The 19,124-nt window shown below is 40.1% G+C and overlaps 2 protein-coding genes across 10 annotated transcripts; one reads left to right on the top strand and one right to left on the bottom strand.

The window, feature by feature from the left end:
- Positions 1 to 139: 139 nt before the first annotated feature.
- On the bottom strand, positions 140 to 8,159 carry tp53i13 (tumor protein p53 inducible protein 13). The gene is made up of 9 exons (XM_051396806.1): positions 7,005 to 8,159; positions 6,490 to 6,567; positions 6,194 to 6,229; positions 5,788 to 5,846; positions 5,443 to 5,521; positions 4,396 to 4,524; positions 3,167 to 3,376; positions 1,938 to 3,021; positions 140 to 1,330 (listed from the first exon to the last, which is right to left on the bottom strand). The coding sequence occupies exons 1-9, from the start codon at positions 7,119 to 7,121 to the stop codon at positions 1,224 to 1,226; spliced, it is 1,899 nt and encodes a 632-aa protein (XP_051252766.1). The 5' UTR covers positions 7,122 to 8,159; the 3' UTR covers positions 140 to 1,223.
- Positions 8,160 to 8,436: 277 nt separating this feature from the next.
- On the top strand, positions 8,437 to 18,801 carry LOC127361805 (cylicin-2). Of its 9 annotated transcripts, none has more exons than XM_051396777.1 (25): positions 8,437 to 8,580; positions 9,178 to 9,329; positions 9,586 to 9,702; positions 10,326 to 10,427; positions 12,016 to 12,109; positions 12,378 to 12,430; positions 12,525 to 12,638; positions 12,802 to 12,906; positions 13,077 to 13,205; positions 13,489 to 13,581; positions 14,339 to 14,387; positions 14,491 to 14,552; positions 14,638 to 14,692; positions 14,779 to 14,909; positions 15,050 to 15,121; positions 15,323 to 15,442; positions 15,537 to 15,626; positions 15,783 to 15,851; positions 15,971 to 16,027; positions 16,783 to 16,884; positions 17,261 to 17,377; positions 17,488 to 17,577; positions 17,672 to 17,767; positions 17,870 to 17,914; positions 18,054 to 18,801. In XM_051396777.1, the coding sequence occupies exons 1-25, from the start codon at positions 8,559 to 8,561 to the stop codon at positions 18,411 to 18,413; spliced, it is 2,496 nt and encodes an 831-aa protein (XP_051252737.1). In that variant the 5' UTR covers positions 8,437 to 8,558; the 3' UTR covers positions 18,414 to 18,801. The 9 variants fall into 9 exon arrangements, with proteins under 9 accessions (XP_051252737.1, XP_051252734.1, XP_051252736.1 ...); XM_051396774.1 differs by having other exon boundaries at positions 12,802 to 12,912; XM_051396776.1 differs by having other exon boundaries at positions 12,802 to 12,915; positions 14,782 to 14,909.
- The last annotated feature ends 323 nt before the right edge of the window (positions 18,802 to 19,124 follow it).

Here is a 19,124-nt window from a genome sequence, read left to right as displayed (position 1 = left end):
CATTGCAGCAGAGCCTCACAAGAAAAGTATATAGTTCTAATGACAGAAACATTGCATGTCTGTCTTCAAATCAATAAAGCCATATTTTTACTACACATAAGGTTGTAAAAGGAGTTTGAGCAAAAAATGAGAAGTCGAGTCAATTCAGAAAATATCTTCATTACATTGAGCACTTAAAGGTTTGCTGCTCAATACAATATTGGCTGATGTTTTGTTATTGGACCTTTTAAACACTCGAATATTGATCCTGGCATCAGTCCGGCTATAACTGGTCAGATACTAACATCAGCTTTTGGTGCAAAAAGACAGGAGAAAACATGCTGACATCCACAACAACTGTTTCAAACAGCAGCAGTCCACACATTCAACGCTTCTGTGAAATGTATTGTCCTCGTAAATCCTTCTCTAAAATCTGTCCAAAAATGCCTTCAAGGTTCAGCTATTCACATGTTCGTACCATTGGAAAACGACAAGACACAAACTGCACACAGCGTTGCTTAGAACAGCAACTTACATATTCACATACAAGACTTTCACGGGTGAAAAGCAACATGGCAGTACTATAGTACTGTAACTACTTATAAACAGAACAAAACAATGACAATAATCCTCGGGTAGAAAAGTGGACCTTAACTGGAGACTTGATATTGATTGTAATACATGGAGTGAACAAAATGAGGCGTATACACTGTGTGATGTGTAGGAGAGTATCACATATACTGTATTTTAAAGTCATTCAAAGAAATCTGAGTGTCACAACCTGAGGGCTTCTCTATGGACTCTTTGATGTAATATTTATACTGTAGGGGTGTCCTGAGGGGTTAATGGACTGATCCAGAACCACATGACTGATAAAGGTTGTGTTAAGCTTGCATCAAAATACACTGGCTTCTTTTGTAAATATGTTTGTTATTTGGGGAATTAAGCTTTGGACCACTGAAAGTTAAATCTATGGCAGTGTTCATTTAAATTTGTTAAGAAATGATTTACCTCTGTGTTCTGGCTGTTTATAATACAACGCTTATTCTGGATGCTCAAAATAAATGTTTTTCTTTCCCGCGTTCCATGGCTTCCTTCACAAGAAGAAACAGATATAAGAATCTAAACAGTCCATATGCAACCAATGAGAGAGGGCCTCATTTGTTTCTCACAGTCCAGCATTCACCTCCTCTACATGCAGTGAGACTTGGTTGCATTCTCGAGGGCTGTTTTCCTTCATTTTTCTACGGATGTTCATCTGAGCTGGAGGAGCTGGGCAGAAGAACACACTCCTGTCTTCTGCATCTTTTCCGCCTCCTCTTCGCAATTCGTAGCCTCCTGCGGATCACATCTACAGGACACACACACACACAAACACACAAAATATGAAATAAGCTACTTAAGAATATAAACAAAGAAACCCTGTTTCCTCCACCTGACTCCACCAGATTCCCCTCCACTTAAAATGGATGCTTGAGCTTCTCTGTGCAAAATGATGTCTGTGCAGAGTTTGACTCTAGAAGGATGATTTCACATTCATCTGTTGAAAGTTTCTCTGTGCTCATTGAACATCCGATTTTAAGGGGCGGGGCTAGGAGTATGACTTATGACATCACAAATAGTTTGGCAGTCATACCCAGTCAAGTATGCAACTTCTACAAGTGTGATCCACCAGTGGACTAACACTAAGAATGGACTTTAAAGTGAAGAAGGAGACATCTTGTGTCCAGCAGGATAACTTTGATATGATGATGAATGATACTTTCACTACTACATCAGACACAAGAGTACTTGTCTGTATGCCTTACTACTTGCCTGGATGGGATCTTTAGAAACTACTTAAAAGACCTCATTGACATTAGGTGCAAGGAAGAACTGATAAGTTAACATAATCAAATTAGTTAACAGGATTGGTCGGGCAGACTCTGTGGTGATTAAACCCTGTGCAGTGCGCCTACCTGCCACGCTGTCGTAGTCCTGCTGTGGGTCGTGCCAGTAAAGACTGGGCATGGTCCTCCAGTGGCGGTACAGGCGCGTGTGAAGCACGGACAGGGTTAGGAGAACCAGCAGGAAGCCAAGTGCCGCTGCTGCCCACACCGCCTCGTCTGTCCTGGGGGTCCTCAGCAACCCCTTATTCACAGCGGCGGCTCGGGCCTCGGCCCCCAAGTCCTTGTTGCATTCACAGTGTTCGCCTGCTTTGCAGCTGTCACAATCGTGGCTGTTGGGCAGGTAACTGACCGGCTGTGGGTTTGGGTTTTGCTGGGGCAGAGGATCTGACTGGGATTTGGAAACTGAATCAAAGCCAGTCTTTTGACTTTTGTGGTGAGAGTGTTTTCCACTGTGTGTTTGCTTATGTTCCAGCTCTCTCTCTTTAACATCTACTACTTCATTATCCTTCATCATGCCATCTGCTGCGCTGTCTTTATCAGAGTGTTTCTCTTTGGACTCTTTCATTCGGTGTTTAACAGAGTCTGTACCTTCGTCTTTGGAGTTGAGGGACAGGGCTTCAGAGCTGGCGGTATGGTTATGTTCATTGTTCACACCATCTGCAAGAACATCCAACCCAGCAGAGGGGTTTGGGTTTTGGAGGGCAGTATGTTTTAGACTTGGATTCTGTGCAGCTGTCTGTACCGTTAACCTGCTTTTCTGGGACTCCCTGGATCCTAAAGAGTCAGTTCTGAGTGCAGTCTCAGGCATATTTGATGCCAAAGGAGTTTTGGGCCTGGGTGTAAGGCTCTGATTTATGTTTTGGATCTTAGACTGAGAGAGATCTTGCTTTAGGCTCGGAGGATCTGAGAGAGTCCTGTTCCGTAGAGGAGAATCTGCTGGTGATCCAAGCGTGCTGTTGTAGCTCTGAACGTCCCCTGTCCTGCTGACGGTAGTTTTGTTGTCTGTCTGTATAGCTGCTCTTATCTGTCTGATTTTGCCTTTATCTTTAATTTGTTTCAAGCTTTCCTTCTTCATGTTGGACTCTAGCTCTGCCTCCATTGCTCCATTCAGCCGGGAAGAGATGGTCTGCTCACAGCATCGCCCCAGAGACTCCTGGGGATTTACAGTAAGAAATACTTAAAGACAACTACAGGACTACAGAAATGACTGTTCTATGTTGCTTTATTGCTGTGCATGTAAAATAACTGATAATTAATCAGAGAAATATCAGAAAAGTCTGAAAGTCAAGTCTCCAAACCTTCATTTTCGCGGAGTGTTTCTCTGGATGTGCATGTTGCGTCCGGTGCTGCTCAGCTGACCAGGTTAACAGCAGGTTGTACTTCCTGCTCAGGCGCACACCACCAAACTCATTTCCTCTGGATGCTGTGGTCTCCAGCCAATCACAGACGTCTGAGGAGGCCACTGTGGTCAGCTCCAAGGTGCGACCCCAGGACACCAAGGCTATTGGCTGAACAGAGCAAACAGTGAACACTAACCGACAGTGAGAGGGTATACACCTGTCACCAACAAGGACCAACAACAACCCGGCAAAACCACAAGGATTTGGCGAGACAACACATTATGTAAAAACTAGTATTTGAACACTGCAATTTAGAATAAGTTAGCTACCCTTTAAATCACACCTAATTATTTTTAATGGCTTTAATGTGGACAAGCCAACATAACGGATTATATTTCAGATCAACAGTACCATGCTCCTACTTATGCTTATATTTTGTTGTTTTTTTGTGAAGCACTTTGTAACACTGTTTATTAAAATGTACTTCTTCTTATTATTATTATTACTGTTGCTATTATTAGCATTATCATTGTCACTATTATTAATATTAGTAGTAGTACTAGTTTTTCCAGTACACCTGCCAATGTGTCCCTGAGAACAACTTTCCCACAGCTGTGCCTAGTTTCATGCCTTACGCCCCAACTTATAAATCATTTGTTAATTTGTTTAACATAGCTTAATGAAAACAAAATGTTTTGTTGTTTAATTTTTACTAATAAAAGTCCTAATAAATGGTAACAGGGACAAAAAAGCTACCTACTGTATATTAATGCCGCTCCTAAACCAGTGGTGTTTACAGAGCACCTTCTTATACATCAAATTCAAGAACACGAGACAACATAGTCTGAGACACGAATATGGTCCGTGTATAATTAAGTCGACTTTCAAATATTTCAAGCCTATGCTGAAACCATGTAAGTATCTTTCACACTTACATAAAGGTAGTTAAAGCCTTAAACGTGGATTAACAGTTACCTGATAGGCCTGGTCTTGCTCTGTCAATACAAAATAGGTCTATTTGTGAAAGCATGGCATTGAGTTACACCTTCTGTTGTGCTCAGGTATTACAGCTAACAAAGACATCAAAGTTTGCAAAGTTCAAAATATTTCCACAAGTGAACAGAAACATGTAGACTCTACTTCCGCTTACTGCTTTTTGTGGCTCAGAGCTAAAGAGTTTATCTCACTGTGTCTTTGTTGAGGTGTGGATGTGAGGTAATGATATAGTCTGGTAGACAGGAGCGGGCCAGGGCAGACAGAAGTAGACGCTCGTGGAGAGGAGCACAGGGATGGTAGAGCAAAACAGTAGCTGCATGCTGGAAAATACAGAAATAAACAAACACAGGCACACGTGACTATCAATGTCCCCATTCTCTACCGTTACCCCAGGGTTTCCACCTACAGGGTTTCCACCAAAATGTATGATACTAAGACTAAGAGCTTACAACAATGTTAATATTGTATTCCCTCTTTGTCTGCTAATAATGTTTTTCAGCTGACAAAGATTCCTCGGGGTAAATGTCTGGTTTCCTTTGAGGAGGAAAAACAGCTGACAACCACCAATTAATGTGTTAAACCAACAGTGATCTACAGTGCATTCTGGTCTACAATGGTCCATTAATAAAAATCCCAGACATGCTATTACCATTTGTTAAATCCCCTGATAATCAAGGAAATCCGTGTTCAGTGGCAACCCTAGTACCAAAAGTGTTAACAGGTAGAATGTGAGTGTTGACAAACTTCTTAATTTAGGTCACAAGGAAACAATACACCGATTGTGTCAGACAGGCTGGGAAATAAAACAAAGGGGATTGTGGTCAAACTGGTAAGAACTGATCCGTCAGTCTGTCTACAACCACTGAACTCCTCTATGCTTCTATCAAGCCCATTTGTCAAAACCATGGCATCTTAAGGAAAATAAATCAGGCATTTGAACATTCAAAAATGCACCACAGTACGATGTTAAAACACAGCTTTTACATAATATATGGAGCAGAGACATGGCATTATTAGTGACATTTTGGGGTGCCTATTGGTATGGCATGAAGTAACCACTAAAGATCATGTCAATGTAAAAATAAAAATAAATGTTAGTCTCGTCACTGATGACCTGAACAAAGATGTCAATGCATTTACTGTACTACGCAGATAACGTGATGTAATCGTTGTGAGTGCGGGGACAGAGGCAGAGCCAGCATCAAGAGATGTCTGGCGTTGCCGTGTCTTGAACTTACGTGCAAGTTATTGAGCCATCGTTGAGGAGGACAGTACAAGTACTCTCCACTCTCCGCCCTTACTGGTCTGTACGCACCACTACAACACACACACACACACACACACACACACACACACACACACACACACGTATATCAATATCCCCAATAGCCCTTACATGAGAAAATGAAATCTGTTGATAACTCTATTGATGTATTACAAAGCACAGAGATCAAAAGTATATAAGGACAGTAAAGACACTGTTATGAGTTTTGGTGACTGAAGGTGTGTACATGTGTCTCCTAACTTGTGTCTCCCCACCTTTTGAGAGCATGTGTATTATAGGTCTGTCCAAACAGCCTTACCTGTTGGGAATTGTATGATTGTAGGAAATAGATTTATCCATGCAGATCTGCCTGGCTGGCTGCGGTGAAAAGAAATCAGATAAAATTAGATTTTAATTGTCCTATTTTTGGGTTAAGTAGTGTATAAAACACCCAGTCATCAATCACCCAAGACAAACACTTGGTAAGCAGCTGTTCACTTTTGTTGTTCCGTTGTTGTTGATAACAATAACATTGCAAGAAGAGAATTTAGTTAACTTAAGACTGACTGACTGCACCTAAAACATTCAAATGTATCAGCACTTAAGTGTCACTGTGTTTTATCCCATTGTGCTTTGATTTGAAACAGTCATGTTGCATTGTTGATCGAGGGTCAAAGGTTAAGGAAAAACTCTCAAATAAAGTGCTCGGTAAAGAGTTTACTCACCTCAGGATCATACACTGTGTCAATACTGGGCAGTCTCTGTAGATAAGCGAGACAGTGAACATTGGTTAAAGCACAGATGGAGCAACCTGAGCAAGCACAGCAGCTTTAAGAGCTCACACTACCGGCAGTGCCAGATGTACACGGCAGGATTTACCACAACAATTACTTTCCTATGATTGTTTAAACTTCCTGGCACCCAGTGTATTACAGCACACCCCACCCATCTGACACAGTGAGGTGTTGGAGATCAGTGTGTAACAAGGAGGCTGGTGATATGGGGTAGTATCCATAGTTACCTGAGTAGACTCTGGCCATGTAGACGCTGGACAGTCCCAAAAAACAGCATCCTCAGGCAGGTCTCTATACAAATAAAGCTACCACACACACACACACACACACACACACACACACACACACAGACACACAGACACACACACACACACACAGAGACACACACACACACACACACACACACACACACACACACACACACACACACAGACACACAGAGACACACACACACACACACACACACACACAGACACACAGAGACACACACACACACACACACAGACACACAGAGACACACACACACACACACAGACACACAGAGACACACACACACACACAGACACACAGAGACACACACACACACACAGACACACAGAGACACACACACACACACACACACACACACACACACACACACACACACACACACACACACACACAGACATTGAGTTCACTTATATCCTTTAACACTGGGTCACACACACAGCAACAGATCTAACAGGTGTTACATTGCAGTTACCTTCCCATTGTCACATCCTGGACCCGGAGACTCGGAGACATCGCACCGACCCAAACTGACCCACAGCGCGGCCAGCACGGTCACCGTCAGCGGCGGGGACGTAGTTTGGCTCGGCATGGTGACAACCAGTCAGTCATTTAAGTGTGAACAGACCCCACATTTAGCTAGTGGGCACAGCTTGCCTCTTAACTTCACCGCGGCTGACAAAGACCTGACCTTTCATAATCCCTAAACACAGATTTCGTCTGGCAGAGACCCATAATAACGGAGGAGCGCGGAGACGTGTGAATGTCGGTTGAAAAGGTAACCGTCCCACTGTGCCGTCGTCAGTTGTCCTCTTTAAGCTAAACTAAAGTTAGCAAATTGTGCTGCATTATAAAGTTACCAGTAATGAGCGAGGTTCGGTTGTTTCACAAACAGAGAGGCAATGTTATGTACTTCCATAAGTAACTACTTCACCAGTGTATGATACGCAGCTGTCAAGGTGTCCGCATTATTCAGAGAATACGTTTTCCTTATACATTTCAAAATAAATTAACCTTTGTTTCATCTTATCTTCACAGCTATGTTAATATTTATGTTTATTTTCTAATATCTGATGAGTCTGTTAAGTGTTTTATATGTTATGATGTAGTTATGTACGACCCAGTTGTTTCGCTTTCATTTAAACTGCAATGGTTTTACTTGTATTTTATTTTGAATAAAATCCCATTTCCGGAAGTAGGCTGACTCTCTCGTGTTTCTGGCTAACCTTACTCAGCTGTTCAACTACGGAAGCTAGAAAGGAACAGAAATCAGAAGTTTGACTAGTAAGATACTACTGTGTGGTCTTAACTCTGAATATCCTCTGGGAGGCGACACAGCAGCTTTATGTGATTTAAATCAGTGTGCATTTTATCTCTTCTAACATAATACCACAGACCAAAAGACAAACTCCTCTCTGCCACCCAGTCTTCATCAGTATTAACCTGAGCTGCTCCAAATGAGGGCCAAACAAGTGTATTCCTTTGAAATTGTGCGGTAGGTCATTTGCGTGCAGGCCTATCAGTTTTTGGTAAGAAACTGTTTTCATATAGTAAAACTTAACCCGCAATACCTTCAGTAATTTGGAGTGGAGATAGGCTCCTATATCCTGTCGCCGCAGTCAGTGAAACAGGCATTACCTGTTGGCACAGGTAAAGCAGTCATTCTGGCTGGGTGCCGCCCACAACTCGAACATTGCAGCCATAACAATGCTGTTAGGCTTTCAAAATAAAACCCAGTATAAAGTCTGAAATGAAGCGTACAATCTGGCATTCCAGTTGTTGTGTCATGAAGAGTAAAAAAACATGAATGACAACAGTGGAGTTGGCACGTTGAAAATATAGGTGTACATTTCCCAGTAATGTCAAATATTTTCTTTAAAAGTGGGTTTAATTTTGAAAATTGTGAAGGAAGTCTCACACACACCTCCTGTTTCCCTTCTAATAAAACTCTGTCCCGGGCATTAAAGTGCACAGGTGGGAGTGCAAGAGGAGTCGTGGGTACCTGGTCAAAGGAGAAGTCTGGACCTAAATGGAGTCCACACTCCCCAAAGGTTTGCTGTCTTTTTGGCTGTGATTTGTTTAGCAGTCTACTTAGTTTACTCTGTAGCTGGCGTGCACTTCATACAAGTTTGGCTTGTCTATTTCTTCAACAGAAAACAATAATTTCAGGAAGAAAGCAAGTGATTCATTTATTACTATTTTATTAAGGTGTTTCTATGATTAATATACCCAATTTACACAAAACACAGACTTGGTCTTTCCTTATATTGTGAAGGGTGTGGCACTTTTCTGAATTGTTGTAACATGCAATTTGCTGGATTTATGGCAAAGGGCACCAAAAGGTTATCAGTTTGCAAGTATCATTTTATTGATCTTAGCATATCATGTTTGATATTTACTCTGTTTTAACCTGACTGTTCATTTAAGGAAGTGGGACAATAAGGAAGTGCAGCCACACAATTCCCTCATTTGCTATGGTACAACCAGCATGGTAAAATAGATTGCTACAACAGCTGATCCTCCATATATATATATATTATGTATAATATATATATATATATATATATATATATATATATATAAAGAATATCAGTATAATTGGTGTTTGTCTGCCACCAACTCTAATCCTTCCACCCTGTGCTGTGTAGCTCCAGGTGGAGCAAGTGCTGCAGGTGCACAGCAGCCAGCGGTGGCCCCTCCTGGTGGTTTTCAGCCCATTGCAGAGGTAGCAGAGCCTGTAGACCTGGGAAAGGTAGAGGGAGACAAGAGTCAACCTGGACACCCTGCGGGAGATGGACAGGTGAGCAGGAGAGATATTTGAAAAAGACAACATGAACCATGATTTGAATACAATGTGCACAGACCCATGTTACTTTGTCTCCAAATATTCAATAAACTTTATGTCTCAGTTATTCATTAGTTATAATTTCATGACAGGCGCTGAAGTCTTGCTGTAATGGTAATCAGATGTGTAGTTATTCCCAGCAGACTGCGTTCTAGAGATTGTGAAAGAAACGGTGGATAATCTCTGCGTTCTCTTTTTTGTCTTTCGCCAGGACCTGTACTCATTTGACAGCTCGCTATCCTCCTCAGACAGCGAGGATGAGGGTATCGGCAAAAAAGACAAGAAGAAGAAGAAGAAGAAGAAGCTGAAGAAGAAGAAAAAGAAGAAAGTATGTGTCTCAAAAAGTGTATCTTCACCTCTAACCAAGCAATGAAGTCATTTCTTGAAAACTCTCCATGGTGATGAAGACTTGACAGTATTGTGCTCACAGTCTGCTCATGAATAACAAGCCAAAATCACGTCACTACACAGCAGTCAGTTGATCTCTCGAGGGTGTTACGTTAATTTGGAAAACACATGACAAACACACACACGAGACTATGTTGCGGAAATCCTGGGTTCTGACTTCTGACAGAGGAGGGAAGTACAGTGAGGGCTGCGCCTAGCAACAGCCAGTCAGAGCGCTAGGTGTTCATTTGTTTATAATGCAGGACAACTGTCACTTTTGCTCACAGCATTGCTGAAATGGGTGTGTGTTTGGTAAAATGGTCGCTTGTTTCTGGTGCAGTTTTTTTGTGCATGTTGCTAAGTGCCTGAGGAGCCCCTCCCTTCTGCTGCCAGCGACACTGCGCTCTCTAAGCAGCTACAACAAAGCCTCGCTCCAGTGTGTTTGCCGTGACTCACTCGTTTAGATCCTCATTTATCACTTTCACCAACAAAGAAGGGTATAAATAAACCTGTTCAATGTGTGCAAAGAGTTGAGCCACAACTTTCCTGCTTCTTTCTCAACAGGATTCCAGCTCATCCTCATCCTCCTCCTCATCGTCTTCCTCCTCCTCCTCTTCCTCCTCCTCCTCATCTTCCTCCAGTAGCTCCTCAGACAGTGACAGTGAGGTAAGGTGTAGTTATAGAATAGGTGCTGATGAAGGGTCCCAGAGTTATATACAGTGTGTATAGAAGAGTATTGCTTCCATGCAACTCCTGTCGTGCTCTGACATGTCACATCCTGGTTGCTGTAATCACACACACAATAGCACAGAACCCTACCTCAGACTTACTCACCACATGGAAGACATATTGTGTGCCTCGATCATTTTGCAAGAACTTGATGCACAGCTCTCTGTATTCTCTCCCTTTGAACAAGTTAACACAGTAGAGCTGAGGGTTTTACAGTGCACAGTTTTGTGTATGTAAATCCTTGAGAAGTCTTTTCTGCAGCATTGCTAAATTAAGTCCATGGCCACAAACGATTTCACGTTCTGACTATGTCACCGCCTCAGGTGGGGATATTGTCAAAGCTGACAATACAGTCTGTTAAGGGAATATTTAGGTTGGAATAGCTGTCAGACTGACTGTAAGAAATCTAAGAACTGAGCTTTTATTATGTCTTTTGGCAAGTTGGGGGATAAACACATCAACCCTCCTCAGGCGTGCTTTGGCAACAGTACAGAAATATCTGAAGTATTTCACCTTTTTGTTTAGTAACGTTTAGCTTCAAGTGACTGCAATCACATGATTGCATGATGTCTTGCTCATTTTCTGAGGGTGTAAGTGGAAAATCAGGAAACTCAGGAAAAGGGAGCGACTCAGACCCAGATTGCAATACTTTTACAACAAAAGACAGAACCAAAGTCAGGTCAAATAAACTGTGAAGTTGAATTTTTGTACCCCATACTGTTGGTTCACTTCTTCATCACAAGAGCAGAACAATGACAAAATAAATTGTGTACATAACACTGGAATGCATTTCACCGTGAGCTCTAGGCGGAGGCTCCAATGTCCTGGATCTGATAGCAGGCAGGTATCTGACAAGAGAGGACACACCCAGTGACAATGTGTGAAACGCCTTCTTTATCTACCACAGCGAGGCATGACAATAAAGCCATATGTGACCTGTGTGGCTTTATTTGGAAAGGCAACACCCCAGACATCATAAATTGTGTGTGTGTGTGTGTGTGTGTGTGTGTGTGTGTGTGTGTGTGTGTGTGCGGGTTCACATGCATGGTTACACAGAAGCAGTATGCTTGTGTAGGAGTAGGTGTGGATGTTGGTAGGTGACACCCAACCCTTATCCTGATGACTTTATCTTGATTTATACTTTATTAAGCAAATGTAACTCTCACTTTGCAAACAAGCTTCATGCACAAGGGGTTGTGGCTCAGAAGGTTGGCGGGTCAATTCCCTGCTCTGCATGTGGAAGTGTCTTTGGGCAAGATACTAGACCCCAAATTTCTCCTGATGCTGTGCTGTGTGTGTGAATGGGATTAGTTAGTTTCTCAAGGCCAGTTGGCACCTTGCATGGCAGCCTCTGCCATTAGTGTATGAATGTACGTGACTGTGACAGGTAGTGTAAAGCACTTTGAGTGGTGAGAAGACTAGAAAGGTGCCATGTAAGTGCTGTCCATTTACCATACAGTAGAATCTTTTTAAAATCTAACCAACAACAACACAGAGTCATGAAATAATCAACATTGTCTTGCAGGATGACAAGAAGAAGAAGAAGAAGAAAAAGGAGAAGAAGAAAAAGGATGACAAGAAAGAGTATGTTTGGGACAATGTGATCATATCTCAAGCTGGTAAGTGAAACACAGCATTTCTCTTTTGCATTGCAAGGATACTGTATTTCTAGGCTCTGTGCATTCTTTTATTCTCCGTTACAAGTATATATTACATATCATATTCCCACCACATGTGATAGCATTTGAACACTTATATTCCAAAATTTAATCTTAAAAGACAATACAATATTCATGTTTGCATGATTGTCCATAAATTCCCCTTTTATCTGCAGCGTGATGATATGTGATCTGACTGAATTATGTATGAAGTATGTAATGTTTCCAGGTCCTGATGGCCAAATGGAAGTGCAGTCTGTAAAGGGTCTGAAGATGAGCCCGGTGAGAGAGAAATTAAACCAGCTTTCATTTTAAACATGCTGTTGCTGTTAAACTTGTCATTATAGGCTTTTTTTAACCCCTTTTCTTACTTCAGGATCTCAACTCCTCCGATGACGAAGATGGCAAACATAAAGAGAAAAAGAAGAAGAAGAAGAAGGACAAGAAGAAAAAGAAGAAGAAGGACAAGAAGAAGAAAAAGAAGAAGAAGGTGTGTAAAGATTACAGAAGAACATATAATAACTGTAACAATCAGTGTTTTATTGGACTAGCACAGATCACAAAATTTTACATGTAATGAAAAGAATGAAGCTTTAATATATGAATCACACCCTTACGTTATTAAATATCTACTGTGCTTCCTCCGTCCGAAGGAGTCATCCTCTTCCTCATCTGACAGTTCATCCTCTGACAGTGAGGATGAAAAGAAGAAGAAGAAAAAGAAGAAGAAGAAGAAGAAGAAGAAGAAGAAGAAGAAGAAGAAGAAGGTATGATTTAATATTAAAATAAACCATAACACTATATTATATATATTATATATTTGATACAATACAGTTATTAGTTACAGTTATTGTAAATATCTTGGGTCTGTCTGATCCATCTGTTCTACATCTGTGTAAATACTAACAAGTTTGTTCTTCTTTCACAGGACTCTAGCTCCTCTTGCTCAGATAGCTCCTCCTCTTCATCATCCTCTTCTGACAGTGAGGATGACAAGAAGAAAAAGAAAAAGAAGAAGAAGGACAAGAAGAAGAAGAAAAAGAAGGACAAGAAAAAGGTAAAGCACTGCACATGTTTTTTTGTCATTTGTCCACAGGAGCTTCTTAATATATAAAGTTCTGTTATTATTTACTGTTTGAATTAAGATTGGGAGGATTCAACAGAGAGTATACAGAAATACATTTACAATTACAATAAATAATATATGTTTTTGTTCCAATGACATTATCTGTAATTTGTGACTTGTGTTGCTGAATAAATAATGATATCTTCCACATTGTTGCAAGGATGGACACATTCTTTAACTGTGAAGATTAAAAGATTTTTTCTCATTGACACAGGATTCCAGCTCTTCATCTTCCTCCTCATCCTCTTCTTCTGACAGTGATAAAGATAAGAAGAAAAAGAAGAAGAAGAAGGAGGAGAAGAAAAAGGTAAAAAAAAAAAAGGGTTGAAACAAGCTAAAGCCTCTAAATCGTTCACTAGGTTTTCAGGTTGGGTTTGAAGCTGCTTGTCATGAGGCATTTCACTTATTGTATGAATGTTGAGTCAGGTGACAATTTTTCTTTTTTGGTTTTCTGTGTACAAGAGGCTTAGTTTTCATTACATTATGCGTCAAATATGACTGACGGTATCAGTGTTAAATTCCATTTCTTAATGCACTGTAGAGCAGCACACACACCTTCTGAGAAATTGAATAGTATTCTGTACTTGTCAGGGCCTGTAAGGGAATGCCACGACAAGACACATATTTACCATAGTTTTATATTATTTCTGTTTTCATTTTATGCACATAGTTGATATTGCTAAAATAAATATATATTCTTTCATTACCATTTATTTTTGTAAATGTGCCTTTTTATGATTATTCTATTTTTTTTTATGATTTTCTTGTCTTTTTCACTCACTATTGATGTGCTGTGCATTCTAATTTGTTGTTCAAATTCAGTTGTTTTACACACTATACTATATAAATAAACTGGATTTGACTAGACTTGACTAACATACTGGCTTAGCACTTGCGTTATTCAAAAAATTCTCCACTGCAGAGACATAGATGGGTTTGTAGCCTCGGATCAGTTTATGATCTGTACACATCTCTGCATACAGTATGTAGATTTGGAGAGTAAATATAAGGTGCTGTACATATACAGTAAGCTTGAGCTTGATCCCATTTGTGCTTTTTCACAGGATGAAGAGCAGAATGAGCTCAGCAGTGCTACTGCTCTTTCAGCAGCTGGTGAGTGTTTCTACTTTATGGTCACCTAAGAAGACAGAATAACAAGAATAACAAATGGAAATCAAAACAACAACATGTCATTGCAAGCAACCTGTCCCTGCAGGTGGTGAGATCGCAGGAACAAGTGCTGATGGAGATAAAAAGAAAGCTGAAGATGCTGAAAAGGTGCAATACTCACACTTACTGTATGCATGATGCCACACATATATACACACATGCAGAGAAGATAATTGCTTTTTTGTCATGACAGGCCAAGAAAGAGCTTAAAGCAACAGAAGAGGGCAAACTCTCCTCTCTGTTGGCTGGTATGTGTGCTGCTCTGGCTCTTCTACAAATCAAGCATTGGTTGGAAAGTCTTGTTGTTTTGGTTGTAATGGTGTTTCTTGTCCAGCAGGGGGAGCACAGGCATTCCCTGATGGCACTGAGGAAGGCCACCTGAGTGATGATGAGGGAGAAGGAGGGGAGGAGAAGGGGAAGCAGAAGAAGAAGAAGTTGAAGAAGAAGAAGAAGAAGGAGGAGGAGGTAATACTCCCTATAATGTGTTTTATTATTAGTTAGTTGTTATAGTGCATTATCACCACTGTGTACTAACGCAACATTTACTACACAATAAAGTTATGTTACAGGATAATGAAGATAAAACTGTCTGTGTTTTGCAACAGGATTCTGGCTCATCTTCAGACAGCGATGATGACAAAAAAGACAAGAAGAAAAAGAAGAAGAAGAAGGAAAAGGTATACAGAGAGCTGTACAAGTGGAAACGCGTGTTTGCATTTCCTTATTTGTATTGCATCATACAAATACAAAGTATTATTTACTATATATAACAGATTCAAAAAAGTCTCTCTGTGTGCAGGCTGGACTCATAGGAGTGAATGTATGTGTGTTTCTGTCAGATTTTAAGGTGAATATTTTGTATTTGATTTTATCCATAGGACTCCTCCAGCTCCTCCTCTTCTTCATCTGATAGCTCCTCCTCAGACAGCGAAGATGACAAGAAGAAGAAGAAGAAGAAGAAGAAGGGGAAGAAGAAGGGGAAGAAGAAGAAGGATAAGGTCTGTGTCTTCACAATATTTCACACATTACATGTGTTTGTACTTGTGCTATTTAATGTTATTATCTCAACCTCTGCTCTTTTTCTCTTTGCAGGATTCCAGCTCTTCCTCCTCCTCTTCTTCCTCCTCTGATAGTGAAGATGACAAGAAGAAGAAGAAAAAGAAGAAGAAGAAGAAGAAGAAGGTAAATTACTCTTACCTTCTACTCTTAAAATGGATGGATGAATGTCGCCTTTCTGATGCTCATGAACTGCTGAGTCCAATGAAAGTAGTATTTGCTAATTATTTTTGTTTAATGAACAAAGATGAACAGTGACTGACCGACTTAAATCCTTTCTAGAAGTCTGATGATAGCTCCTCTTCTTCCTCATCCTCATCCTCCTCTTCCTCTGATAGTGATGATGACAAGGTGAGATGAAACACATGCAAATGTAGTTTTCTCTATTTAGTAAATCACTCATCTGCAGCCAGGCTAACAGAGATAAACAGCTGCACAATTCACCATGAGTACATGCTTTGTTTCTTTAGAAAAAGAAAGACAAGAAAAAGAAGAAGAAGAAGGATAAGAAGAAGAAGAAAAAGAAGGTGAGAACATCTCCTCCTTTGTTTTATTTTTCAGGTTTTTGGTGGATCATATTACAAAGCTGGGAAAAACTTTTGATGATATTGCACACCTGAAAAAGTTGACAAAAAGTTTTAAAAAGTTTCACAATAGCCACAAACTCTAAACTAAAACATTTTAAAAAGGTTAAATGAAGCAGCTTATCACTAAAAGCTCTTTAATATGTGACATTTCCTGCAAAAACATATCATTGACGATCGGTCAGTAGCAACAACAACTGAATCACCATGTCAGCATGTAGAACTTTGCATATTGGCCGATACCGAGTAACAATCTGATACCTGCACGTTTAAAAATAACAAACAAATCTTATTATTATTATTATTATTATTATTATTATTATTATTATTATGTAACAAGCTTATAAGCTGGTATGATTTCTACCATTGCTGTATGGCCTGGCTCAGGGAAAACGCTTAATCAGAGTCAGAGTAGGGCAGGTCATGACTTTACTATTCTGGGGGAAAAAAGATACAAATGGGACACTGCTGGGAAGTAGCAGGGTCCCGTTTCTGGGGTAATAAATAAGTAGTGTTGTATCGGTGCACAGACAGGCGTACTCTCCATTACAGCATTTTAGGCAGTATCAGAGGACTTTCTGAAACTGGTAACAGTATAACAACTCTATCAGCTAAACCAAGACTTCTTCCTTGTTCCAACTCATAATAGATGAATAAAGTGTTGTATGTGTATTATCTTTTTTTCTTTTTCTGCCCAGGATTCTTCTTCTTCTGACTCCTCCAGTGACTCTTCTAGTGATGATGATAAGAAGAAAAAGAAGAAGAAGAAGAAGAAGGATAAGAAGAAGAAGAAAAAGAAGGTGAGAACCTTTGTTTTAGATTCCAGGTTTTTGGTGGTTTATGAGTTACAAAGCTTTGAACAACTTTTGAGGTTATTAAACTCGTAAATATTTTTTTTTTTTGAAATTACTAAAACATTTAGAAAAAGTTAAATGAAGCAACTTATCACTGACAGCTCTTTATATGTGACATTTTCTGTAAAAACGTACTATTGATGATCGGTCAGTGAGAGAAAGTGAGTGAAATGAAACAACTCAATCACCATGACAGCATGCATGAGATGATGTAATGACTAATCTAAGACTTTTTTCTTGTTCCAACTCAGAACAGAAGGAGACACCCCCACTGTGTATTTACTACTGTATAAATGACATGTTTATTTCTTTTTCTGTCCAGGATTCTTCTTCTTCTTCTTCTTCTGACTCCTCCAGTGATTCTTCTAGTGATGATGAGAAGAAGAAAAAGAAGAAGAAGAAGGATAAGAAGAAGAAAAAAAAGAAAGACAAGAAGAAGGTAAAGCAAAGTGGCATATGTGTGTGTGCTATTTCCTGTGTGTATTAAGATGTCTCTTCAGAAAAAAACAACAATACAGTAACACAGTTACCATATTTACATCCATCAAGGACTCAGATTCTTCTAGCAGTGAGGATGACAAGAAGAAGAAGAAGAAAAAGAAGAAAGACAAGAAGAAGAAAAAGAAGAAGGATAAAAAGGTAATTTAGGATGTGATGAAGGAAAATACATTTATCCTTATGTTTTGTTTAAAAAAAGATAGATAACTGGAGTGTTGCATGCTTTGCTTTTGAGCAGGACTCAAGCTCTAGTTCATCGAGTTCATCTGATAGTTCCAATTACAGTGACAAGGAAAATAAAAAGGACAAGAAGGACAAGAAAAAGAAAAAGGTAAATTACAATAAAATAAAAAAATAAATCAATAAAAATATATTCACATTTTGTCCCATGTGAAGTTGAAATGACTGAATCTTATTGGTGCTCTGTTTTCAGGGTTCGGGCTCATCAGGAAGTGAAACTGAGAAGAAGAAAAAGATTGTACGTTTGTTTTAAATATAAATGATGTGAAAAATATGTTTTTTTTCCACATATGACTGCCATGACAGGTTGTTCACCTTCTGTACGCTCTTTCATTGATCCTTTATGTGGGGTGGTGTTGTTGTTGATTCCCTTCCAGCAAAGCCCTGATGGTGAACAAGGCGGCGAGCCAAAAATGGAGATCTCAGGCTCAGGTGGTGGCAAACTTTCAGCTCCCAGTGGCAGCAGCTCTAAGCCAGGTGGTGCTCCTGTCGTCTCCCTCGCGCCGCTCCCCTCAAAGCCAGTCGTGAATCTGGATCCCCTGAGTCCTTCAGCTGTCTCCAAGCCCTCTGTCTCCAGCTCCTTGCTGAGTTTTGGAGATAGGGCCCACATTCGCAGACCTCCCAGCCCCATGGAGTCCCTGATGGGGAGCCCCAGGAGGTATGGAGAGGGAGGAACCCGTTCCACTGGCCACCTCTCCTCTAGTGATCTACTGAGAGGCCCAAGACCCTACCAATGATGAGATGTCATAGATCAAAGTAGAGGTTACTGATTTTTTTTTTTTTAAAGTGTGGTTTACTCGACACTGGAGGAAGTTGGATGTGATGATGAGATATGCTCTCATGATGCTGCCAGTGCCCTAATTTTATGCACAAAAGATTGATGAGTCATCATGCTGGATAAAAGCAGATGTTTTTGGTGTGTTTTCTGGTGGAATACAGATGTTATTGGGTAAAGATGCATTGTGACGTGATGAAACTTTTCAAGTTGAGGAAGATAATTATTCCCTGAAAAATAATGGATTTTAATTTGTAAGAAATAGCCTCATTTTGGCAGAAATGTCAATTGACAGTCACGTCATAATAATTCCAAATGCTTGCTTTGCAGAATAAAACAATATGATTTTATTTGTCTTGTTTCCTTTTGTTGTTATTATTATTAGTCATATTCTGACCATTTCATGTACAATTCTATTGATGAAGGCTTATTATCACTTCATCACTTATCATACTATATACACATAGGCTATACAAATAACCTATACATATACAAATACAGCAGAGGGTTGATGCTTGTGTATATAAGGCCTCCCTGGACTGATGAAGACGGATGACAAGTTCAACATTAGCACAATCCTAAAACCTCACTAGGGTAAATATAAATATTACCTAAGAACAACTAATGGCAATGACTAACGGTTCCCAGGCTGTCTAAATGCTGCCTTCATGTA

Source organism: Dicentrarchus labrax, unplaced genomic scaffold (assembly GCF_905237075.1).
Source record: "Dicentrarchus labrax unplaced genomic scaffold, dlabrax2021, whole genome shotgun sequence".
Taxonomy (NCBI): Eukaryota; Metazoa; Chordata; class Actinopteri; family Moronidae; genus Dicentrarchus; species Dicentrarchus labrax.
The sequence above is the reverse complement of the archived record's forward strand: the minus strand, read 5'-3'. Positions and strand labels throughout refer to the sequence as shown.